Source organism: Nannospalax galili, unplaced genomic scaffold (assembly GCF_000622305.1).
Source record: "Nannospalax galili isolate Female #2095 unplaced genomic scaffold, S.galili_v1.0 scaffold1255, whole genome shotgun sequence".
NCBI classification, from domain to species: Eukaryota; Metazoa; Chordata; class Mammalia; order Rodentia; family Spalacidae; genus Nannospalax; species Nannospalax galili.
Genome location: NW_008336359.1, coordinates 2,107,086 through 2,134,108, shown reverse-complemented (window position 1 = coordinate 2,134,108; position 27,023 = coordinate 2,107,086). Strand labels below are relative to the sequence as shown.

General features: G+C 41.9%; 1 protein-coding gene across 1 annotated transcript in view; it reads right to left on the bottom strand.

Annotated features, from left to right (window-relative positions):
* The window catches only part of Snx30 (sorting nexin family member 30), a 129,956-nt gene that overhangs the window by 62,240 nt on the left and 40,693 nt on the right, over positions 1 to 27,023 (bottom strand). The window contains exon 2 of the mRNA XM_008831146.3: positions 9,859 to 10,050. Coding sequence (XP_008829368.1) covers positions 9,859 to 10,050 — 192 coding nt within the window. The remainder of the gene's footprint in view (positions 1 to 9,858; positions 10,051 to 27,023) is intronic.

Sequence of the window (27,023 nt, the reverse complement as noted above, 5' to 3'; positions counted from 1 at the left end):
TAACCTTTTCAGAGGATGGTATGATAAGAATAGGAGGTAGGAATTGGCTAGGCAGTTAGGGAAAAAAAAAAAAAAAAAAAAAAAAAAAGTAGGAAACAGCATATTTTAAAATGAAGTGGAAATCTTCTTTAAAGGGTAAAATCTCATTCAATTTTATGTCCTACAGGGTTTCTACTGAGTTCAATATTGTATAACTGTATTAATTCAACTGTGAACCTAAAAATTTACAGTCACTTTTGAAAAAGATGTATCCTTGCTCTGGAAATTGTTACTGAATGTTAAAGCTGTAATGAAATGCTTCTTCTAATCATGGGGTTATTAAATTTAAAAAAAAAAATTTAAATACATAGGGAAGAGTCATCCATCAAAGACAAGGCTATTAACAGCTCTGGCACTGAAAACTATGATTTCACTCTCCTCGAAACCTGTGTTCATGGTCTGAGAACTGTAAGGGTGAAGACTATCTTAGACTGGCCTTAGTAACTATGAACTGCACCATCCTCCCCTTTCCAAGCCCTACTGACCAGCAAACACCCATGAAACACAGCCTTCCCCTGTATGGGGTGGGAGAATAATGGGGGAAATACATTCATTGCAATGATTTGTTTTAGGAGGCTTCCTTAAGAGAAAGAACTGGAGAACTGTCACTGCTGATGAATTTCTCAGGTACAGAACGACCAAATTACTACAGATGGGCCACCTGTTACCCCCTAACCCCAGGGGGCAGTTCTAGCAGATCCCTGACATGCAATGAGCCTCTCCTGAGTCTTACTTTCCTCAACATTAAGAGTGTCAAAGATAGCAGGGCATGATGGCGCATGCCTGTAGTCCCAGCACTTGGGAGGCAGAGGCAGGTGGATCTCTGTGAGTTCAAAGCCAGCCTGGTCTACATAGTGAGTTCCAGGACAGCTGGGGTTACAGGGAGACCCTGCTTCAAAAAGACAAAAAAAAAAAAGTGTCAAGGATGCTCTTCAAGATCCTTCACACCCCCAACAGGCTCCAACAGAGAACTTGTCAACAGTCAAGGCAGTGAAATGGACTTTGAAAGCAACCTGCCATTCCTGTGAACAGGAATGGCACAGGACTCGCCCTGCACCAGCATTGCAAACACAGCTACACTTACATACATGCATGTGAAACACTCATACAGATAAAAAATAAATGAAAATAAATAATTTTAAAGACTCAGTATGGTGGTCCCAGACATTTGGGAGGCTGTGGTAAGAAGACTGTCTATGCCCTTGAGTTCAAGACCAGCTTGGACAACAAGTTTTAATACTTTCAAAATAAGAAAGCAAACAAAAAGTGGCAAATATATTTACATAACTATCTTTACTACACTATTACTTAAAATAGCTAAGGAATCACAGTATCCAAAATATATAATGCTAAAACCTGCTAAGAAAATTATGGTAGGAGCGTGAGAGATGGCTCAGCAGTTAAAAGCACTGGCTGCTCTTGCAGAGGACCTGGGTTTGGTTCCCAACACCCACATGACAGCTAGCAACTGTTAACTATAACTCTAGTTCCAGGGGATCTGAAGCCCTCTTCTAGCCTCTGCAGGACAGGGGCACCTATATACATGCAGATAAAACATTTATACACATAAAATAAAAATAAATGATTTTTAAAAATTTAAAAAAGAAAAAGAAAGGAGTGGTGGTCCACACCTTTAGTACCAGCACTTGGGAGGCAGAAGCAGGTGGATCTTTGTGAGTTTGAGGCCACCCTGGTCTACACAGCCAGTTCCAGGCCAGCATATAGTGAGACCCTTTCTCAAGATAAAAAAAAAAAAAAAACAAGGGGCTGGAGAGATGACTCAGCAGTAAGAACACTTGCTGTTCTTCCAGAGGACATAGATTCAATTCCCAGCACCCACATAGCAGCTAATAACAGTCTATAACTTCAGTTCCAGGGGATCCGACAGCCTCTTCTGGCTTATGTGGGCACTGCATTCATGTGGTGTACTTATATACAGGCAAAACACACACATAAAATAAAAATAATAAATTTTTTAAATTTTTTAATCATTTTTTAAATTTTTAATAACTACATGATTAGAAGAAGCATTTCACTACAGATTTAACATATTCAGTAACACACTCCAGAGCAAGAGTACATCTTTCACAAGTGGGTGCAAGTTTCTAGGTTCACAGTTGAGTTAATAACAGTTATACAATATTGAACTCAGTATAAGCCCTGTAAGACATTAAATTGAATGAGTTTTTTAATCTTTAAGAAAGATCTCCATTTTTAAAAGGGGCTGGAGAGATGGCTCAGCAGTTAAGAGCACTGACTGCTCTTGCAGAGGACTCGGGTTCAATTTCTAGCATCCACATGGTGGCTAACAACTGTCCATTATCTCTAGTAGCAAGGGATATGATACCTTCTTCTGACTTCCATGGGCATTGAATGATATGAGTGCAGATACACACATGCAGGTAATACACTCATACACATAAAATGAAAATAATAAATTAAAAAATTTTTAAAAATTAATATGGTATATTTATACTATGGTTATTAGTAGTTACACTTGTAAGACTTCTAAAAAGTATTTTATTTATTATTTTATGTGTATGAATGTATTGCCTGCATGTAAGTGCACCCATGTCATGTAGTGCCTGTAGAGGCAAGAAAAGGGCATCAGATCCCCTGGAACTGGAGTTACAGATGGTTGTTAGCCACCATGTAGGTGCTAGGAACTGAACCCAGGTCCTCTATAAGAGCAGCCAGTGCTCTTAACCACTGAGCCATCTCTCCCTTCTTTTAAGGCATTTTTGTGTGTATATATATGAATGATAACTGCACCTATGTGTGTGCACATCTGTGTGAATGCAGGCATACACCTGACACTGCGTGCATGTAGAGGTCAGAGAACAGTCTTGGATGCTGGGCCTTGCCTTCCACCTTGGTTGGGACAGGTGTCTTGTTCACCCACTGCATACGCCATGCCAGTTGGCCCACAAGCTTCTGGGAATTCTTTTGTCCCGACCTCCCATCTTTCCATAGGAGCACTGAGGTCACAGACACATGCCATCATGCCCAGCTTTATATCGATTCTAAGGACTCAAAACTAAGATTCTCATGCTTGTAGGGCAAGCACTTTATTTACCCACTGAGCCATCTCGCTAGTTCTGTAAGGCAGTTTGGATGACAAAATCCTTCAATTTCGTTTTTTTCTTAATGTCTAACTGTCTACATGTATGTTCGTGCATCATGTGCATGTCTGGTGCCTGAAGAGGCCAGAAAAAGGCATGTGATTTCCTGGAACTGGAGTTACAGGTAGTTTTAAGCTGCCATGTGAGCGCTGGGAATAGAATCCAGGTACTCCAGAAGAACAACAAGTAAGTGCTCTTAACTGCTGAATCATCTCTCCAGCCCCTTCAATGTAATTCTCTTTTTTTTTTTTTTTTTTTTTTTTTTTTTTTTTGGTTTTTTTGAGACAGAGTCCCCCTGTAGCTCTAGCTGGCCTAGAACTCACTACGTAGACCAGGCTGGCCTGGAACTCACAGAGATCCGCTTGCCTCTCCCTCCCAAGTACTGGGACTAAAAGCATGCACCACCACGCCCTGCCTCCTTCAATGTAGTTTTAAAGAAAAACAGTGGGATAGCAAATTAATTATATATACATCATGACTTCACTTATGTTAAAATCTGAAAAAGAAGATTTAGAATTGATAAAGAAAACTATCTTTATATATTCACCTTTGTTTCCAAATTTTATACCATACTTACATAGTATTTTATAGTCATATACACAAAATGCTCATGTTTTAATAGTTCTTTTAAGGACCATGGGTGATATAGTACAACAGGAGAAAAGCATCTGAGGCAGTAGGTAAACATCATCACAAAACTGAAAGCTCATGCTCAAAATTTATTTAACTTATTTTTACCACAGCTTGTTCTACAAAAGACACACTGATACATAAAACACAATCAAGTGGCGGCCAGGCGTGGTGGCACATGCCTTTAATCCCAGCACTTGGGAGGCAGTGTTCCTCCACGTCTGTGCTTCAGCTCCTGCCTCCAGGTTCCTGCTCTGAACTCCTGCCCTGGCTCCCCTCCACCATGAACTGTGTAAGATGCAATAAACCCTTTGTCCTCACATTGATTTTGATCATGGTGTTTATCACAGCAACCAAAAAAGTGCCTTGGACAGTCTTCCTACTTCAATTAAACCTTTCTGGAAATGCCCTCATAGATTCACCTAGGTTTATTCTAAAATCTAACCAAGTTGACAATTAGACCAACCATCACAGCTATCTGTGGATCCTGATTTCTCATGGGTCTGGCCTCTTAGCCCTAGTTATCATTAATAATAGTTAATAGATAAAGAAAAAGCAATTTTCTTAGGAAAAAATTCAAAATGATGCTGTGTTCTTGATTATTCTAACTTTAGCTACAATACTACCATATGTTATAGGGAAATGTCAGATGCAGAGCATGGAAAGTGAGAAATACTTAGGCAAGGACAATGGTGGCAAATAATAGTAAAATATGATCCAGTAAAAGCCAGGTGTGGTGGCTCTGTGAGTTCGAGGCTAGCCTGGTCTCCATAGCAAATCTAGGCCAGTTGCCGCTACAGGGAGACCCTGCCTCAAAATGATTAAAATGTGTACGTGTGTGTATACACACACACACACACACACACACACACACACACACACCTTCTTCTTTAGTGGCTTTCATATCTATTTTTCAGTCCTGAAGAGTACTTTGCTGTCCATTCAGCCTCATCATGGTATGTGTGTGCATGCAGGTATGGGGAGGGTGCATGTGCGCATGTGTGTATGAAGGCCAGATGTCATCCCTGGGAGTTGTTCCTCAGTAACCATCCACCTTTTTTTTTGAGTCAGGGTCTCTTACTGGGACCTGGATCTCACCAATTAGAATAGGCTGCCTGGCCAGCTGGGGCTGGAGAGATGGCTCAACGGTTAAGAGCACTGACTGCTCTTCCAGAGGACCTGGGTTCAATTTCCAGCACCCACATGGCGGTTATGAACCGTCCTTAACTCCAGTTTCAGCGGAATACAAAGACCTCCACAGCATGGCACAAGAGGGTGCACTCACATATGTGCAGGTGATACACTCATACACAAAAAATAAAATATTAAAAAAATTAAAAAGTAAAAAAATTTAAAAAAGTCATTTACCACCAGTCTTTGTATCCGACCTAATATCCTTTCTATGATCAGATGAAACCTTCGTATTGTATTAACTTAGCAGACCACTAGCCTCCACAAACTCAAAAGCCAAGAATGTCATCAGAGAACACCTGAAACCCATAGCAGAGTTCTCCCTGCTTTGTTTAACCAGCCCATATGATGTCCCACCAATGTATTTGGTAATCATTGGTTTATAACTGTTCTTTTTCCAGTTTATAACTGGTTTATAACTGTTCTTTTTACAAAAGGTCACACAACTTCTTCTGGGCTGGAATATATCATTCAGGGAAACCTGAATCTGTGATCCCAAGCCACCAGCACTCACATTTATCTCAGAAAAAACTATCTTTCATTCCCCTTTGGGGGGGGCTCTCCTTAACATCTCAGGGGCAGATGGGCCCCACTGTGGCCCAGAGCCATTCCAAAGGATGTCCATTTTATTCAAAATGTATAATTGACTCACTCCAGAGATATCTGCTCTGCCTCTAAAACTTTACCACCAGGCTGGAGCTATAACTCAGAGGTACAGCACTTGCCTAAGCATACGCAGGGCTCTATGTTCAACCCCAGCACCACACCAACAAAACAAAACAAAACAAGCCGCACCATTCTAAGAGAATACCTGAACATGCTCTTTCCCCAAGAATGCAGTGCCCTGTCCTTCCCTGTCTGTTCTTCCCTCTGCAGGCTGCTCATTTTCTTGTATTCCACAATCCTTACCCCACCTATGCTGGTTGATTTTTAAGTTGATTAAATTAATAAACTCTTAGGGCATTAGTGAGGAACACTTTTGGATCTGTGAGAGCATTACCAATGAAGATAAGGACCCATTCTGAATGTGACTAGCACCATCCCATGGGCTGGGGTCCAGGAATGAATGAAAGGGGGTGGGGGACAGGGGACAGGTGCTGAGTACCAGCACTCATCTTCCTGCTTCCCAACTGCAGGTGCAATGTGACCCTCTTGCCACAATATGTTCCCTGCCTTGATGGACTATACCCTCATACCTTGAACCAAAATAAAGTTTTCCTCCCTTAAGTTGTTTCTTGTCTAATATTTGGCGACAATGATGAGAAAATAAGACAGCACCCAAGGTCAAGGCCAAGAGCAGCTGCCAATGCTCTCCTTATTCCCACACTGCTCCTCACCACAAGCCTTCTGCAGCTCATGCTGGGTACCTTCTCCATGCCTCCTCACTGCTGTTTCCTGCTGACAACCCTGTCATACTTCTGATTCCTTGAACACTGGAGAACCTGATTCTGTAGCTTCCTTTCCAGAGTGTCTCTCTAATCTAGGTGACCTGGAGATCCTGGTGGTTCTTATATATATTATTGCCAATGTCTCCTTCCACTCCATGGCCTCTCCAGCCTGCCATTAGGCAAAAACACACACCTCCCTAAACAGCACCCTATATATTTCAGGCTCATCCACTTCTTACCATCCCTGTTTCTTTAGCCTCTTGGAATTTAAAAGTTTCTTGACATTCTGTCTAGTCTTGGTCTTATTTCCTTATTCACCATCTATGGCCTACCTCTTCAATACCTTACTTACCACAATATCCAAATGTTCTCTCCCACTCTCCATTCACGAGCAAAAATGCAACCACCTACTATTTTTTGTATCAGGCCTCGGCATGTGAGCACACTGCTGCAAGAGAAACAAAATCCAGCAAATAGAGTGACACACACATTACAGCAGGACCCTCAACACTGCCAAGGAACCTCAATACTTCATCATTCTATATCAGTTATTTAAATGCCTGTAGAAATTTTGGAAGACTTCTAAGCCCCACTTCAAAACCTTCCTTTCATTCCTACCAGAGGATCTTGTCATCTAGTTCTAGAGAAAACTGCAGTTATAGGCAAAGAATCTCTTAAACTTCCTGCCACAAACAAGCTTCCTTTCCTTGTTCTAGGAACAAAAGAAAAAGTATGCCCTCCACTCAGAGGCCAATCCATACATGTGTGCTCAGCATGGCATCTCCTTACACCTTCCCAGTAGCTCCTATCCCAGTGGTAACTCTCCAATCCTCAGCCCAATATCTACTTCTTGGCCAATCCTGTCCATTTGGCACTTTATGGCACTTACACCCTGATCCTTTACTAAAAGCATACAAACCAGACACGGTAATGCACACCTATAATTCCAGCACTCGAGATGCTGAGGCTAGCGGATCATGAATGATTTCTAGGCCAGTCTGGGCTACACAGTGAGTTTGAAGTCAACAAGAATGGAGAAAGCAGAACAATAAGTCACCAATGATTATTTCTGGTTACTGAGCTTATAGGTATTCTTTTATTATTTTAGTTTACTTTCATTTTCTAATTATCCTATAATAGATTACTTACATCTAATAAAAATTAAGCTCCTATTACAAAAAAAAAGTATAGCACATGGTGAAGTGTCTAATAATTAGCTATTATTGTGTTGTGACTTTCTAAAAGCCTGCAGAAAAAAGAGCCAGCTCGGCTACACAGCTCTGCCACACACAGAGCCCTGAAGACCTCTGCTGTTCTCCCTACTGCAAAGGGAAGACATGGATGTAGGATTTGATGGAGTGCTCTTTATCCACATCCCCTCTGGGCCTTCAGCTCATTTCAGCTCAGGTGAAAAGAGATCTGTACTTTGTCATCAAGAATCTGAATGAGGACAGAGAAATCAGAGCCTCAAAATGATCAAGCAAGCAATTAGCACCTCATCTTCTGACCATTAACTCTGTCTGAGGATCTCAATGGAAATGCAAGTCTCAGGATAGAATCAGGTGTGGATCCTGAGGATGTCCTCCCTCTCATTCCCAGACATCCCTCCCTACCCTGTAACACAGCTTTCAAAAAAGCACTCCAAACACAGCATCAAAATGTTAAACCTGGTCCACTTTTAGAAGCAGGGTAAGTAGGCAACTCTGGTGAGGAACCAGGAGTGCAAGAAGAGAGATAAAGTAAAAATTCAACAAGTTCAGCTTCAGGTGAACATCAGCACCCAGTGAAAATCTAGGACTAGAACCTGGAAAAGTCAGGTACAGGAAATAATCCTAGGAGAGAGAAGAGAGAAATAAGAACAGAAAGGGAAAGGGGTAGGCAAGGAAGGAAAGGAGCGAGGTCTGGGGAAGACTGGGAAATCACGCAGGTACATCCAACAGTGAGTCAGGATTCACTTTAGCAGGGGGAGAGTACGGGAAAGGGGGGAAGTAGTAAACTTCAGGGAAAGGAAACAAATAGAGGTGAAAATTGTCACAGCAGGCAAGTACTGCTGTGCCAGCAAAGCAGTCATTTTGTCACCTGGCTGTTTACAGTACCAATTCAAGAAAAACAGGTTTTGTATTTTACTGCCTACAGGTGAAAATTAAGTTCACCTCTAAAAAACCTAAACAAATGACAAGAATTTCTGAAAATATGCACATCACCCTATGACCTTAGAGGAATTCATACATGTATGAGTGCCTACCTAGGGTGGTATGGGGCATGTATGGACAAACCTTCAAGTGTGAGCCAGGTGCAGAAATGACAAGGGAGTGGCTTACAAAAACTGAGAAAGGCTTAAATGTCCACAGGAAAAAAAGATATTGTATAAAGCACTGCATAATTAGGTAGAGGCTAGCCAGGTGTGGCGGCACACACCTTTAGTCCTTTGACTCAGGAGGCAGAGGCAGGCAGATCTCTGTGAGTTCAAGGCCAGCCAGGTCTACATAGTGAGTTCCAGGACAGCTGGGGCTGCAGAGAGACCCTGCCTCAAAAAGTCCAAAATAATAATAAAATAATAATAATAATAATAATAATAATAATAATTAGGTGGAGGCTAAAAGAATAGGCTAATTACAGTCAGACAGATATGGAAGTAGCATCAAAAACACTGTTATGTGGAAGGGGAAGCGAGGAAGCATCTGGTGAGAGTTAAATAACATACAAACATGTATTCTAACTGCTCACGTGTGCACATAAATGAAAAAGAAAAGGAAAAAAGATACATGCTAAATTTCAACAATGGTTGCTTTTGGTGTGAAGGCCATCCAAGGGATGGAGGATGGGGGCGGGTACTCAGTTCTCTACTCTGTGTCTGGTCTTTGGAATTGTTTATTTTTTATGATGCCATATTTTACTGAACTTGTAATTTTTAAAAAACACAGTATTTTCATCCAATAAAAGATGAAACAAAACTTGAATGCATTTCATTTTGTTTCCCATTCCAAAGAACTTAAAAACAGGTACAGAACCTACTAAATTTTCACTATTAGAAAAAAATTTCAGGGCTGGAGAGATGGCTCTGTAGTTAAGAACACTGGCTGCTTTTGCAATTAAATCTCAGTGCCCTGCCCTCTACCTGCCTGGCACACAGCAGAAAGTCACCAGGCATCAGTTTCAGCTCTTGTCTCATCTTCAACTCCAATTAGGCCAAATTAAAACCTAAGAGACTCAGGTTGGTGCAATGGGAAGAATAATGCAGCATGAACATGGTGGAGCACAGACACAGTACAGAGAGGAATGTTCATTTAAAAGGCCAGCCACCATTCCTCCCTTATTATAAGAATAAAAACCTATTTTATGTATATAATCCTTTAAACTCTCAATACAACTACTCTCTCCCATAACTGTAATAAAGGTAGCCAGAGGAAGGGAGAAAGCAAAGACACAGGGCGGGTCCCAATCCCCCAAGAGCATCAACCCTGACACTACCAAACAAAAGGACCCACCTTGGTGGTAACCCTATACGTGATGTAGGTTTCCATTGTACAGACGTGTTTCTTGGGATCATCTACCGTGACAAAAAGATCTCTGGTTTCACCATCAATGTCATCGTCAAGCTGAAGTCTATTCAGAAGCGAAGATGAAGAAGCTGGACTCGAAGTGCCTGCTGGAGTACCACCATTGGGCAAAATGAGATCCTGAAAGAAGGAAAGATGGCCTTACAAATCAAATGAACACACACAACAGAGAACTTCAGCAACTGCAGTTGGTTTAGCCAAACTAAGAAACATATCTAAAAGTAACTTTCAAAACGCCCTTGCCTCTCTTTACTCAGTGTTTCTTGAGTGAGCAGGTCTTTGTGTACGTGTGTATGAGAGTAGGTCTTTTATGATAAAGAAAAACAAAGCATCATTCTAGGCCAGCTCCATGCTGATTCATCTTCCAGCAAGCACCTGCAGAACCAGGGAACAGAGGATGTAACTGACCTACCATGATCAAACTTAGAGAAAGAACTCCATGAGTGCATCATAAACTCCTTCAGAAGACCACCACCTGGGCCGAGGCTTGCATGAACTACACAACACTTAAAAATTCAGTTAGTGGGGCTGAAGGGATTGTTCAGCTTGTTACCAAGCCTGACAAACTGAGTGGAGGTTTGAATGGGAAATGTTCCCTATAGCTCAAGAATTTGAACATTCTGTACCCCAGTTGGTGGCACTGTTTGGGGAGGTCATGTAATCTTTAGGAGATACAGCCTGCTACAGAAAGTGTATCACTGGGGGTGGGCTTTGAGAGTTCAAAGCCTCTCTCTACTTTCAGTTTGCTCTCTCTGCTTCATGTTTATGCTTGCAGAGGTGAGCTCTCAGCTTCCTGCTCCAGCTGCCATGCCTCCCCTCTATGACGGAGTCCTCTCTCTGGAACCATAAGCAAAGATAAGCTCTTTCATAAACTGCTTTTGGTCAAGATGTTTTATTACAGAAACAAAAAGTAACTAATAGAACCTGAGTTCCAACACTAAAAATTAGTGTAAAGAGACAACTAAAAGTTATGTGTCTCCTACAAGAGGGTTACACTACCACCCATAAAACACACTTGCTTCCCCCAAATTGAATTTGAATCTTGAACAAGCCTCTGGACACATCGTTAGCTTATAGAATACAAAGGGGCAAGCAAGATGAATCAGAGGGTAAAGGCGCTTGCCACCAAGCTTGATGACCTAAGTTCAATCCCTAGGTTCCACATGGTAGAAGGAGAGCTCCAACTCCTGTAAGTTCTTTTCTGACTCCACATGTGTGCTCTGGAATGCACATACCCTCCCCCACATTCCAATACACAAATAAATAAAAGTAATTACAATAAAAAGCAGAATACCTGGTGCATTGAGGACATGTTAAATGATACTATGAGGATGCAATTAGCAAAATGCACATTACATGTAACTAAAGAGAGCCAAAGACCCAACTTCTTTAACAAATAAACTGCAAGGAAAAAAGAGAGGTGGAAGAAGCACCTATGACATAAAGAACAAGAAATCTATCACCAGTTGCAATAAAACTAAATGTTCATAGAAAAGGGCCTGTAAGGGGCCAGAGTATAGCTCAGTGATAGAGCACTCACCTAGCACATGCAAGGCTCTGGGTTCAATCCTTAATTCCTCAAAAAAAATTAAGATATTCAGAGAAATTATAATATTGACAAGTGTAGCTGTTAAGGAATCATTAGGTGTGACAACAGAAGTGCTATGATTTATAAACCCTCCATTTAAAAATGTATATTAAAACACTTATGGGGGCTGAGCCATCACTCAGTGGTTAAGAGCACTGGCTGCTCTTGTAGAGGACCTAGGTTCCATTCCCAACACCCACATGGAGGCTATCGAATGTCTATTAACTCCAGTTTCAGGGGATCCAACGCACTCTTCTGGCTTCTGTGGGCACTGTAGTACATAGGTGCACTTATATACATGCAGGCAAGGCACTCATAAAATTTTCAAAAAATAAAAGAAAAATATTTATGTATAAGGGCTGGGAAGATGGCACAGTCAGTAACGGGTCTGCCACCCAAGCATAAGGACCTGAGTTTGGATCCCCAGCGCCCACGTAAAAAGCTGGATGTAGCATGGGGCCTGCTGGCCAGCCAGTATAGCCAATCAGCTTCAGGTTCAGTGAGAAACCCAGTCTCAAAAATTAAGTAGAGGGTCAACAAGATGTATCAGTGGGTAAAGGTGCTTGCCACACAAGCCCGAAGACCCATGAAAAGGTAAAAGGAGAATCAACTCACTCCACAAAGCCTCCACATGCACAGCGACACTCACGTACCCACACACTACATCATACATAATAAATTAAAATGTTCAAAATAAAGTAAAAATTAATAAAGAAGATACCTGATGTTGACCTCTGGCCCACATACATACACATGCACAGACATACACACACATATAAAATATTTATAGATGAACTAAGATGCTTGATATGTGCTTGGGGATATATGTGATGCAAGATGCCAAGTGTTGATAACTATTAGGGCTGGTGCTTGCTAGTCCATCATACAATCTGTCCTCTTGTATATATATAATGGGGGGGGGTCTGAGACAGGGTCTCCCTGTAGTCCCAGCTGGCTTGAAACTTGCTATGTAGACCAGGCTGGCCTCTGCCTCCCAAGTGCTGGGACTAAAGGCATGTGCCACCATACCCAGCACCTTTGTAGATAATTTAAATTTTCTACAATAAAAAAAAGTTTAGAGAAGAGGCTGTTAGAACAGGAAATGCCAGGAAATTGAAAGAAAGGAAAGATTACCAAACTATAGTTCTCATTCTCTTTAGGCCTTAGGATTAAGGCCTAAAGCTACCTGGATAAATTATGTGTCAATAATTTATTACAAATATAATATCCAAAAAAAGGGCCATGAAATCTGAAAAGCTCAGTTTCCTGTTTCTTTCTTGGTCTTAGGACTTGATGACAGGACAGAGCACTATCAGCACAAGATGGGAAGACCTCTAGTGCTACCTTGAAATTACTGCAGGACAAACTAAGGAATATGGCAAGACAGTGACAAGATGCCAAGGAAAAGGCACTGGTGGCTTGACCCAGGTCACAGGTTGGGGACAAGGAAGTGCTTTCCCTAGATTCTCTCTTCTTGGAGCTCTGCAGGTTGGATATGACCTGTCCACAGGTGAGAAACAGAAAACTAGAAGTCAATGCAGCAATCACATTCATGAGCTACAGCTGATCAGTTGACGCCCGAGTAAAGGCAGGGTATAAGGCAGAAGACAGTACAGGCTGGGTCAAGGGCAATATCAGCCTACTTTGTGGGTGTCAGAAAGTACACAGGAAGGGTACTCTCCTTTGTCGCCCATCCACACTGACCATAGATCATCTAATCATGTACCTATGCAATGTCAAAATTACAAGGTTTTTTTTTTGTTTTTGTTTTTTTTTTTTTTCACTGAAAGGGAACCATCTTTACAGAAGGCACTTACGGGAACAGATTCCCAAGCTGTACTATGTTTCTATCTCAGGGATGCCTCTGACTCTAGGGCAGTGTGAGTAATGGTCAGCTGAAGCATCACACCCTTGGCAGCTGCTCTTGGTGTGGACATGAAGGCAGGGCCTTGCTACAGCAGCAGCTGCCTATACCACAGGGCATGCACAGAGTGACACAGTGTCTGGGGATCTGGCAGGAGATATCATCTCTGCAACTTAGAGAGTCATGTGGCTTTGTCATTTCAGTAAAATTTTAAACACACACCTTCAGGCACACTACTTTCCTAGGCTCTGTATTTATCAACACTGGAGTACTGGTCTCAGAACAGCTCAGTGACTAAACAATGCACAAAAGAAATAAAAATCCTGGTCAGATAAGCCAATAAACTCAAACACTGGTTTTCTTTTTCTTTTTTTAAAGACGGGGTTTCACTATGTAGCTCTGGCTGGCCTGGAACACTCTATGTAGATCAGATCAGCCTCAAACTCAAGAGATCTGCCTGCCTCTACCTCCTGAGAGCTGAGATTAAAGGCATGTACCACCATACATGGAAAACAGTGATTTTCTGGCCTGGCCTGTCCAGTTCTGGAACCTACCATGTTGTCAATACGTCTTGCCTTTGAAAAACTCTCCTTCCTTAAAAAAAAAAAAAATGTCTCTAAAGACGCTCTCTCCTCTTGAGTCTTCCCTGACCCACTGGCTTTTAAATTATTATTCTCCATACTTGGAAGGTACCTGCACTGCCACAGTAGTCAATATTAATCATTGATCTGCACACCTGGTTTATCCATAAATACAGTAAGTCCCCGGGAACTACAACTGTGTCTGGCTCGTGTGTGTGTGTGTGTGTGTGTGTGTGTGTGTGTGTGTGTGTGCCTGTCTGTCTGTCTGTCTGTCTGTCTGTGTCTGTGTGTGTGCTTGTGCACTGTGTGAATGTATGTAATTATCTACCTTCCATCTCTCTTCAGGTCTACAGAGACAAGTCAACTCCCTTAAGCTTTACCCTGAGGACCTCAGCCAGTAATTTCCAGGAATAGCCCACATACAATCTTTAATGTCCTGGCCAGTAAGGAGTGGAGACTGTCGATCAAATCTGGTCACACACTACAGATTCTTTCCTCTTGGGACTACACAAACAGGAAAATGCTTGCACCTGTCACTCCAGGGTGTCTCCTGGAGTAGTAGAGTATGGAAGAACAGCTGATGAGCCTCAAATGCCTGAGCAGTGAGGCTGCCACCCCATCATGGCCTCACAAGATCAGCAGGTCAGACACAACCTCTATCCTGGAGGAAGGAGACTGAAAAGATGACCTAACTTGCCCACAAGTAACAGAGTCTTTGCTGACTGAATCAGGTTTCTGGGTCCTATGCAGGTCAGAGTTTCTTACTGAGCTGAATCCCCTTTGTGGAGCTTTTCCAGTACTGACACTGTCCCTCATCTCCATTCTCTAGCCATAAACTCTTCTTGGTAAACATGAAGCTTCTGTTTTCTAAGTCAATCAGGAAAAGTCGGATTTTTTTTTTCTTTGGGGTCTTAATATAAAGTTATCACAAAACAACTCCCAAGATATTGACCCATGAGAAATAAACGGTGGAAAAACACGAAAGCTTAGAATGGGGAACGGTTAGGTGACCAAATGGCCCAGGCTCCTCTGCCTAGTGAAGGCCTCAGCAATGGGGTTTGCTGAACTGAAACCTGGGCTCTCCAGCAGGCAGATTTGTATGGCGGCAGCACCTATAAGCTGCAGACATTGAGGTGGGCATCCTTCGGCTACCTTATCACCAGCTCTCCATACCACAACTACAGTGCTTTTGAAAAATCTACAACCGAACATGCCACTCCCTTGCTCAAATTCTCAAACACATCCCATTACATGGGAGAAATGGTGGCCCTCATCCTTCCCTCCCATCGTGCCACCACTCTCCTCTAGATCCCCCAGCTCTAGTACATTGGCCTTCTGGTTGGCCCTGGCTCACTCTGACCTCTCCCAGAACATTCCTCTCTCCCAGATCCCCATGTAGCCAGTTCCTCTCTTCACAGATTTCTGCTCAAATGAGAGCTACTTGAAGAGATCATCTCAGTCCAATAAAACCCAAAAATAACCCTACATCCTTCCATCATGCTCTAGCTTCTTCTATGGCTTTACTTTCTTTACAGAATTATCAGTAGTTGAAATCTTATTATGTATTTACTGATTGACTCTCTGACACCCCAACTCATCTAAGAATTCCATGAAAGCAGAGACTGTACTACCTCAGGCACACAGTAGGTACACACAAAAAAATGTGATGAATGAGTCTTAGAAATGACCCATCTCAATGTTTTGCAAAAAGAAAGTACTTGGTAGACACCTGTGAAATGAGAAGTTCTCCGAGGGTAACCTGAACCACACTGCCCAGGATAAAGCCCTAACTCCATGGTTTACTAGCAGCATGACTTGACCACACATCTTCATCTCTACGCCCAGTTCCCCCATTTGCTAAGTGGATATAACAGTATTTAGCTAGTTAGTATGTGAGAGTAACTGGAAGAGCACATGTAAGCAATTAGTAACAATATGTTACATGGTAAGGTGACATGTCACTATTCACAGTTTTCTAAAAAATGAAGTTGATTTATCTGTTGAGAACCTGACATTTCCTTACAAACTGTGGGGCTGTGTTTGCCACAGACACTTAAATGCAGCTGAAAATGATTATCACATTAGAGGCACAGCTGGTGCCTTGAATACATTTTCCTAATGGTTTTATTGTTCCTATACATATATAGAGTAGCCCTTTGATAATTACTTGCTAATAAATAAATGAAAATACCCACTGCAACAAAATATCAAGTCACCTATAGGTGTAAAAGCATTCCTTCCTCTGTCCCCGATCCCTCCCCCAGTAGCCTGGGAAGACTGAGAGAGAAAACTGGATTGCTTTAGAAACGTCTGGTTCAAATTATTTCATTTTCAAGACCCACCATTATAACAAGCCAGACGCAAGATAATTAACATAAATCATTGGCAAGATTCTTTATTGGTTTAAACATGGGTTTATGAAAGCAGAGTGATATCTATCAGGAGCCAATATGGTTTGCAATAAAAAACAAGTCATACTAAAAAAATCCAATTTCTCTTTTTAACACTACTAGAAAAATGTGGGCAACAGGATTATCTCATTTCAGAAGGCCTGGCAAAGCAGCTCCAGGCAACCCCACAGCAGAGGACGGCTCCCTGTGCACAGCCTATGTCTGTCTGGCCTGTCCTAACTCACTTCCCTCTGTGCCCGGTACATGGTAGACTCTGTGTAGACACAGCAGACACCTGAAGAATGAATGTGTGCTACACAATTGAACACAGTCCTTCTGGTTGCTGATTATGCTGTAAAGTTAAATTTAAACCCACTTCAGAAAAAAAAGTCAAAGGGAAAATTTCAAAAATGTTCTCTTCAAAGATATTCATAACAGCACAGGGAACACAATGAAACCTGGAAAAACTCCCAAAGGCTCAATAACCAGGGACCGGGTGGTGTTTACATTAGTAAGACAGACAGAATGTTACATACTTGTTTAGAAATTATAAATCCAAGCCAGGCATGGTGGGTGGAGCATGTCCATTAGTAATCCCTGACAAGGCAGCGGCGGGAGGAATAGAAGTTTGTTACCAAACTGCATTATATAGTAAGACTCTGCTCCAAAAAAAAGTAAAAATTATAAATCTAGACTTGTAGACAAACTCAATTAACCACGTTACTTTTACTTTGTCTTTTCTACCCTCCAGATACTAAATTAATCTAAAGAATGGAAGAGAAAAAGAGAATGAAACAGTTTGACATTGGAAACTAGGGAAGGGTGCCATCCAAATACCAGCCTTTCTAAGATTGTCTACTAGACAGAATTAGGACACAACTGAAAACAGAGCTAAGAGGCACCTTTAATGGAGTTGCTGAGGCTACTTAGGGTAATCAAAGTTCCCAACAAGGTAGAAAATGTCTTCATCTCAACCCCTGATGTCTACCCTAATTTGAAAATGAAATTGTCTGAGGGAGCCAGGGAAGGCCTGACAACAGGGACAAAGGAAGGTTCCTGGCTCCTGTACACAAGGGAGGCCAAGCACTGGCAGATACTTTGGGTGAGGACCACCTGCAGAAGCACCCAGCCCATCAAGCTTTAGCTCATCATCAGGGGTAGGGGCATGCGTGATAAAGGTCAGAGGAACAAGAGGTACCTGGGCCAACTGCCCTGGGCTTGTCAACAAGCACAAAGCAGGAAAAGCTCCAAATGCTGACAGGGACAGAGAGGGCTCTACCATAGAAGCCAGACAACAGAGAATCCAGACACTGAGAGGGCCAGACCACCTTTCCCTAGCTGGAATGCCCAGACCCTGCCTTCATCCTGCCTTCTTTCCCTTATCGCTCAAGTGGTAACAACTGAGGGATCCAAGAAGGCAATTCTAAAGAGACAGAGACAATCCAATAACTCACTTGCTCTGATGGGAAGCCAATAGCAGACAGGTGTTATTACCTCATCAGACAAGAGTAAACCAAAAAAAAAAAAAACCCCAAGCTTGAATTATCTCATCATTTTGACCCAAGAAAACAAACATGAAGAAAAGGCACAGTTCTACAGTACAGATAAACATACGTATGAAAAAGCTTTATCCCATGAAATGGATACATTAGGCTGCATCTACTTTGTGTTCCTGCCAAAAGGGGAGAGAATGAAAGGTTAAAACACATACTTTGAAAACAGGAAGACGCAAACAATCAACAAAATCAAAATTTATCTAAAAATTAGACAAAGTAAATTTAGGGCACCTAGCTAATATAGAAAGAAAGGGAAAAAATCCCAGAAAAATAGCTATTTAGAACCTGTCCCTATGTATAACTTATAATGATGTGTTATAAATAACTTCACCAATAAATCCAGAAGTCCATATGAGCTTGGAAGCTTGGGGGGAGGGGACAGAGCATGTGGTCAAAATGAAATTAGAGGCAGAAAACCTGAAGATAAATAACCAACAGGACCCCAGTAGTTTTACAGCTGAGCACTAATAAATCTTCAAAAAGTCCTATGTTAGTGATATATTCTAAGACATATATGTAAAAAATGGAGAAACCTTCTAAATCACTTTTTGAAGGGAACCTAGTTGATCAGATTTCAAAATATGACAAAAAAGAAGTTAGAATTATGTATATCATTAATAACAGCTAATACTATCTTAAAAGAACTTTTTGCTTATGGCTTGAGATTTAGTTGCAATGAAGCACCATAGAGTGAACCAACACACCATGCTCTATACATTTGTTTATTTATTATTTATTTAGCAGGATAGGCTATTGAACATAGTACTCATACATGCTAGTCTACTACTAGCTACATCCCCAGTCTTAAAAAAAAACTTTTTTAAAAAGAATATACCAGGATCAATTCAAATGAATTCCAGGAAAGTGAGATGATTTAACATCAGGAAATTTATCAATGCAATTATTACACTAAAGTATACAGAATAACTGGATGACAACCATGTCCATAACTACCAGTCATACACTGGTAAACTTCAGTCATTCTGTTAAAACTCTAGGAAAAATTAAGGATTTGGAAAAGAAAAGTTTGTAAGTATATTAAAGATTATCAGAAATATCAGCAATGAATCTTGAAAGCCTAAGTGAGGGAAACTAGACACAAAAACCCACTCATTTTATGATTCTATTTATATTAACTGTCAGAAAAGGCATGTCCTTAGAGACAGAACACAGACTTCTGAGTGCCTGGGACTGGATGGAATTCCTTTTGAAGTTAAATATTGATGATTATTGAGTCAGATAGTAATGATGGCTGCAACAACCCTGCCTATGAATCAAATGTACACTTGACAGTGGTGAAATTTCATTCTATGTAACTTATAGCTCAATGATAATGAGATAATAGCAGCAAATTGTGTGAAATGATGGAGGTACATGTCCAGAAAATGGGCCGCTCTGTCGGAAATGGAAGACTTAGCAAGAGCGAGTACAGATGACTCACAGCCAGACATACAACATGACCTAGAAATTAATGTCTGTTACAAACCTTTGAATTTTTGGAGTTGTTTATTATGATAGTAAAGCTGACTGGTCCATGTAATTATAAAAAATGTCTATATAATTTTCTAAAAAGTAGATAGGAAGCAATGATACAAACAGTAGAGAATGTTAACATGCAGAGATTTTACCCTTTTTTCCTGGAGTTATTCAAATGTGTTATAACTAGTATGTCCTAAGTTTTTGAGTTCTACCTGCTTATTATTAGTAACAAAAAGTTCAGTTCTCTCCATTACTGCTCCAGAAACCCCATGTCAAATATTCTAAACCTACAAGGCTCTTTGCAGAAGCCTGTCCAAGTCCTGATGCCCACTAGAGTGTGCTTTCTAGGCTAGCATTGTCCATGAATAGATTTATAATTTCCTACTTGGGATTCTGACCGTTTCCTATGGAACAAAGATTCTTCTTTAGACATGGGTTCAAAGACCATCTGTTTCCACAGTTTATTCAGAGGCTGATAAAGCTTTTTAGAAACTGAAGATGTTTCCTTAGCTTTTCTATGAGAAAATATGCCCTTTAGGTAAAATCAACCCACTGGCTTGAAGCAAAGTAACAAAACACCTAAGAAGATCACAAATGAATCTGAAAATCAAAGAGCCCCAAACCAGAGCTGGAAAGATGGTTCAGCAGTTAAGAGCATGTGCTACTCTTGCAGAGGACTGGAGTTCAACCCCCAGCACCCATGTTGAACAGCTCACAATTGCCTATAACTCTAGCTCCAGGGGAACTCAAGGCCTCTGACCAATTCAGACACCTGTATTCACATGCACATATCCACACACAGGCACACACACAATTTAAAAATAAGGGGCTGGAGAGATAGCTCAGTGGTTAAGAGTACTGACTGCTCTTACAGAGGACCCGGATTCGATTCCCAGCACCCACATGGCAGCTACAAACTGTTCTAACTCCAGTTCCAGGGAAATCCGAAGCCCTCTTCTGTCCTCTTGTGGCATTGCATGACATGGGTACACTCACATACAGGCAGGCAATACACTCATACACATAAAATAAAAATAATAAAATATTTTTTTAAATAATAAAATAAAATTTTAAAAAGAGCCCCAGTCCACATTCCTTGGCAAGGTTTCTATTATCTGCTATTAACTTGTCTGAAGAATCTTCAGATTAGGAGGCCCTTCTCCAGACATTCTTGAGAGCAAATATTTTCCTAACTCTCAGATGAATTTAAAAATGATCCCTATGCATGCCTTCTAAGGAGGAGCCACTATTAAGCACATAGTGAGCATTGTCTAGTAGATCATCAGCCAAAGTGCTGGTGCAGGGCTACCGAAACACAGGATTGCAAGCATCTATGTTTAAACAACCAGCGTACTTGAGTTACAGACACCAAAACCTCTAAAGATGATAAAATACAAAATCGGTTACAACAGTGCTCTATGCACTGGAGGCAAGCAAAGGGTGCTGAGAGAGCTTGAGAAAAACAAAGACATTTGCCAAATGGAAAAACAAGGCTGGAGCAGAGCACGGCCTGGACATTCCAGGCTGAGGAATCACCACCACTAAAGGAAGAGAGGTGTTTCCAAAAGCTTGTCCCAGCTGAAGAATAAGACTCAGAGAAGTAGATTGTGACTCTAGAAGACTGTGATGGTTGATCTTGATTGCCAGCTTGATGGGATTTAGAATCACCATGGAAACAAATCTGTGGGTGTGTCTATAAGGGAGTTTCTAGATTAAGGGACAACCCACCCAAATGTGGACAACAGCATTCCATGGGCTGAGGACCCAAACTGAATAAAAAGGAGAGAGGGAACTTGGTAACAGCATTTACAACTCGTGACTCCCTAGCTGGAGTGTAATGTGACCTGCTCCCTCACACTCATGTCTCCATGTCTTTCCTGTCATGATGAACAGTACCCCCAAACTGTAAACCATAATAAACCCTTCCTTCCTTAAGCTGCTTTTCTCAAGTATTCTGTCTGGTCAATGTGTGTGTATGCCACCAGAAGGACTCAGAAGTCCAAGCAGAAAGCTTCCTAAGAAGACAAGCTTTCCCAAAGGCATTGATCCAGGGAGAACAGGACTTTACCTAAAAACCTGCTCCACACCATCTCAGGATCCTAACAAGTGAAAACCCACAAACCTGAACAAAATGTTCATTCTTCCATGGCATTTCTGTACCCAAATCACATGAGGGCTTGGGGTGCAGAACCTTCCAGGGAAACAATCCAAGCTGTGCTACATAAAAGAAAAAGGCTAAGGGTCAGGTGTGGTAGTGCACACCTTTAATCCCAGCACTCAAGAGCCAAAGGCAGACAGATCTCTATGAGATCGAGGCTAGCCTGGTCTATATAGCAAGTCCCAGCCCAGCTGGGGTAGCTGAGGTTATCCTGTCTCAAAAAAAAAAAAAAAAGGGAAGAGAAAAGGTTCAGGAACAACAAGCATGTGGTCACTCAAATCACACGTGAGGTGCCTAGGTCTCAGGTGTCTTGTACAGCTGTGCTGTACCACTGTTGTAGAATGCAGTCCTCCAAGAATAACAACCATTAGCGTCTTATCAGAGCAGCTGTGACTAACTGCAAGTGACTTTCAAGAGGGGACCTACTGACCTCCCTCAGAAAAGGGGGTGGAGAGGGTCGTTGTACCCTCATCTGAGATTTAAGTCACTCCCTGTAATTTGCCACAGCAGCACATGATCTCAGGAGGTGCTCAGTCAGATGTATCCAACCTTTTGACATTAAGACACAAGGTTGTCAGCCAAGTGCAGTGGTGCATGCCTTTAGTCCCAGCACTCAGGAGGCAGAGGCAGTTAGATCTGAGTTCAAGCCCAGTCTGATCTACATAGTGAGTTCAGGCCGGCCAGGCTACGTGGTGAGACCCTGTCTTAAAAAATAAATAAAAAATCAGCCAGGCATGGTGGTGCACGCCTTTAATCCCAGCACTTGGGAGGCAGAGGCAGGTGGATCTCTGTGAGTTCAAGGCCAGCCTGGTCTACATAGTGAGTTCCAGGACAGCTGGGGCTACAGGGAGACCCTGTCTCAAAAAGACAAAAAATAAATAATAAATAAATAAATAATCAACAACAAAAAAAGACACAAAGTTGTCATCTACAAATTTACAAAGTTCATTTTGAGACCTCACCATCAAATTACCAAGTAAGTTTACAATTGTGTGTTGGGCCACATTCATAGCTATCCTGGGGTACATACATGCCATGGGCTCCAGGCTGGACATGCCTGTCAGCTTTAGCATATTTGAGGGTAGAACGTTAACTGAAGGGGGTGTTTCATCTATGCAGTTTAAGTGAAGTCCCATGCAGTAATGACACTTCCTGGTGACAGCTGTTTGGATGTCATCCACAATCCTGTAAGTCCAAATAAACTCACTGGTTCACCAAGCTAAACTTGGATGGATCTTAACTTTGGTCTATTGTTGGTGTGCTACCTAGGAGAAATGGATGCTTGTTTACACATCCCCAAGAAAGGTTAAGGCATCAAGCACAACCCCAGGTGCTCCTTCTTAGATAGAAAGGTGTCTGGCATAGCCTTTTAATAAACATTAGTTCCTTTCTTACCCTTCACCCAACACCTCTTAATCACACTATTCATTCACCTTATAAAACCTGGTGGGGCTAGAGAGATGGCTCAGCAGTTAAGAGCACTGACTGCTCTTGCAGAGGACCCAAGTTCGATTCCCAGCACCCACATGGTGGCTACGAACCATCCTTAACTCCAGTTCCAGGGGAATCCAAAGCCCTCTTCAGACCTCTGCAGCACTGCACGACACAGGTACACTCACATACATGCAGGCAATACACTCATACACATAAAATAAAAATAACAAATATTAAAAATAACAAATATTAAAAAAAAAATCTGGTCCTGGTTGACATGGTTTTGAGCTATCATCTGGAGGTACCACACATAGCACACTCAGTGTTGGACCAATCAGATAGGCCAGTAAAGTTAACAAAGAACATTCTGGATTGTCCAAACAAGAGCCTAGAAGGAACACACCATATAGTATTAATATGTTCTGTATGATCAAATACTTGAAGATTAATCATCACCCCAGACCAAACCCTCTTGAAGGCAAAAACTACTCACGTGAGGAACAAAGCAGGACAGGCCTCAGTGATCAATGCCCAACGCCAAGTGTTACTGAAGTGATCTTAATAGCGCTCACTTTTCGGATATGTTTAAAAAGCCTCAAGACTAAAAATGTCCTTATGGCAAATATTATCAAAAATTAGCATTCCCCTACAAAACAGATTCTCTCTGGAATTCATGGGTATCTTAGGGACAAAAATTACGTGTAGAATTCTGCACTTGATATGTATAAGAATACATTATCTCTTGGAAGAGAGACTATAACTTCCAGAGTCATAAAACTACCTATGGGGAAAGGAAGTAAGGCACGATAGATTCCAAACTGTCTTTCTAATCTAGAAAAAGAAACAGAAATATACCCCAACTTCCACTGGATACTCAAACCCAAACCACCCTCTGGTATTGTTCTCTCACATTCATCGATCTGTCACACAAATACCCTACATCTGGGGCAGTGGGGTGTCCTCAAACCCTCAACCCAAACCTAAAATTAGACTAAAGCAAGAACATGCTAAACTGGAAGGAAATGTGTAACTACATCCAAATAGGTCACTCTTCCTTAAAAAGTTTTCATTTCATTTTTTTCTTCTTGTATGAGGGGACAGGACTCTCTCAGTACTGGTTCTAAGGTTTCCAGCAATGTTGTACTGATTCGGATCTGTATCTTTCCACAAAGGAGATACCAAAAATGCTGTCCTTGGAATTCCTCAAGATTCAGGTACAATTCCCTTGGCACCTTTTCTAGAAGTCTGAAATATGCCCATAAAATACCCATGTCCAATCCCAAAGTACAGATAGATGTCTAGTCTGCAGAATCATCTGGCTAGTCCACCGTTGCTCCAAATCCAAGCCCCACATTCCTACTGAAGTAAGTCAGACCAGATGTGGGTGATTCCTCTTCATGTCCATGACTAAGTCACTAGAAAAGGAAAGGGCACTGGACTAAGAGTCTAATCACAGTAAAAAAAAATAATAATAATAACAACAAAAACATTAAGCATTAAGAATGGGCCAGCAAGATGGCTTAGTAGGTAAAGGCATTTTGCCACCAAGCCTGATGACCTAAGTTCAATCTCTAGGACCCACATTGTGGAGAGAACAGACTCCTGCAAGTTGTCATCTTACCTCCACATGCATGTACACACACACACACACACACACACACACACACACACACACTAAATGTAGCTTAAAAACTGGAGGTAGCCAGAGAAATGGCTCAGCATCCACAGAAATGAGCTTTGCAAAGAAGGCCTAGTGATCTGAATCCTCACTTGACAACAGATGACAGAGAAGCAAAGAGAAACAAAGACCACCACCAAGGAAAGAATGAGGACAATTATCCTACAACCTTGTCTCTAAACTATGGGATACAACACAAAGTTGGAAAAGAGATAACTCCTGCATGTTGGCATGGCAATAGCTACAGGGTCCTACCTATAGGGAGAGACTTGCAGGCTTATCTTGAAACCAATACTCAAGAGATTAATGACAGTGAGGATTTCTAAGGGTGCTTTTGGTTGAGGAGGGTAGTATTGATTTTTGACAGGGGTCCACTAGGTAGCCCAGGCTGGCCTAGAACTCGCTGTCCTCCTGCCCACTTCCTGAGAGCTAGGATTACAGGTGTCCAACATTATAGTAGAGAAAGATGCTTCTATTTACATCTTACATGATGCAGGTAAATGCCAACTGTCTAAACTGAAAGCTATGATTTTTTTTTTTTTTTTGGTCAAGGCTATTCTAGAGGAAGGTGCCAAAAGATTACCTTCCTCAAAGCCTCTCCAGGTATAGCTATTGTCTGACAAAATTTAGCTAAAAGGTTACATTCCTAAAATACATATAATTAAACATGTTAAGCACCTCCCTTCAAGTAATGAAATACTTGATTATGTCTATGAGATGGCAGAAGGAGTGAGACAAAATAATTATCAATCCCTATTTATGCCACAGACCAAAATCCAGGTGTTTTCCAACACATAGAGGTTTTAAGTGGCCTAATTTAAGAAGGCACTGCAGTCTCCAAACCACAAATGAGAGTACATGAAAAGCAGAATTTACTCATCCATGTACTATGTAATCCAAACACCGCGTCCTTGTTAACTGCCAGGTGCTGTTCTGGACATGGAGGAAAGCAAGCCAAGAAGGGATTTACTGTCAGAATCTAGCTTAGAGTGTAGCATGGGGAATGGCAACATGACATACCATGATAAACACACAAATGAGGAGAAGCCTGCTGTCCTAGAGCAGAGGAAGGGGAGGAATTTCACTCTTGGAGAGATGTTTCAAGCGGTCTGACCTAGGCTTCCACAGGGTGGCAGAAGGCCGAGGCTGAGACTCCAACTCCCCTGCTGGCTATGAGGCACTAAGCAGGCAGGCCCCTCAGGCTCACCCACACTGGCTGGAAAATGGCAAGGCCACCCTGCTCAGGAAGCAGGCTGAACAGAGATACTGACAGTGTAGGTGCAAACCCTCCACAAACAGGGAAGGGTTCCTCAACGGAAGAGAAAAAGAAATACAGCCTTGGCATAGAAAGCTGTATATCAGCTGCAGACCAGTCACCCTAGCTGGGTGTGGGCTGCTCAGGGGAAGTGGCAGGAAATACAGCCTGGAAAGTAGATTAGCCCCAGGAGCTTAGGTAAAAATTAGAGAAGCTCTCCACAGGGATGCCGAAGCTTTGAAGCAGGAAAGTGGTAGTCATGTCTAAGTTTTACAGAAACCCTTCAGAAAAACAGGGGCAAGTATAGGGGACAAGGAAGGGAAGAGCTAGAGCAGGCACATCCACCCACCTCCCCAGGAGATGCCAAGAGAGGTAAAGGCAGATGAGGGGTCCTCAGTGTTAAGGTTGGGTGGCTGAGATACTCTCATGAATGCTTCCCAGGCAGGAGGGAAAAAAAGTCAAGCCAGAGAAGAACTGTGTTTCCAACACAGGTAAATTACAGAAAACTAAAAAATGCTGTCCTTCAGGCAAAATCGGATAAAGCCAAATTCAACAGCCCTGTGTAACTGTCCACAGATTCCATCCTTAGGACTGCCAAAATACTGTTTAGCAAATGCTTAAGCCACCATCATGAACTGCTTGGCATTCTCTTATTCACTCAGAGCTGCTTCCCTGGGGTCATTTCCCTCAACAGTCTGTTTCACTGACCACAAATGGGTGATTTTCCCACTGTCATAGACCAGTAGCCCTTATCTTGAGAATTCACCTGGAATCCACTGAAGGAATCCAAATGCACAAACAACCAACCCACTGTCATCATACCGTATTCTCCTGGGACATCTAAACCCACCAAAGATGTCCAGGGAAGCCCCCAGGAGCCTAGTTATGCATTGACTCAGAAACACAAACAAGTTGGGCATGGTGGAGCATGCCTGTAATGCCAGCACTCCAGAGTCAGAAACAGGAGGATCCTGAGTTTGAAGCAAGCCTGGGCTACATAATGAATTCCAGGTGTGTGTGTGTATCTGTCTGTCTGTCTGTCTGTCTGTCTCTCTCTCTCTCTCTCTCTCTCTCTCTCACACACACACACACACACACACACACATATAG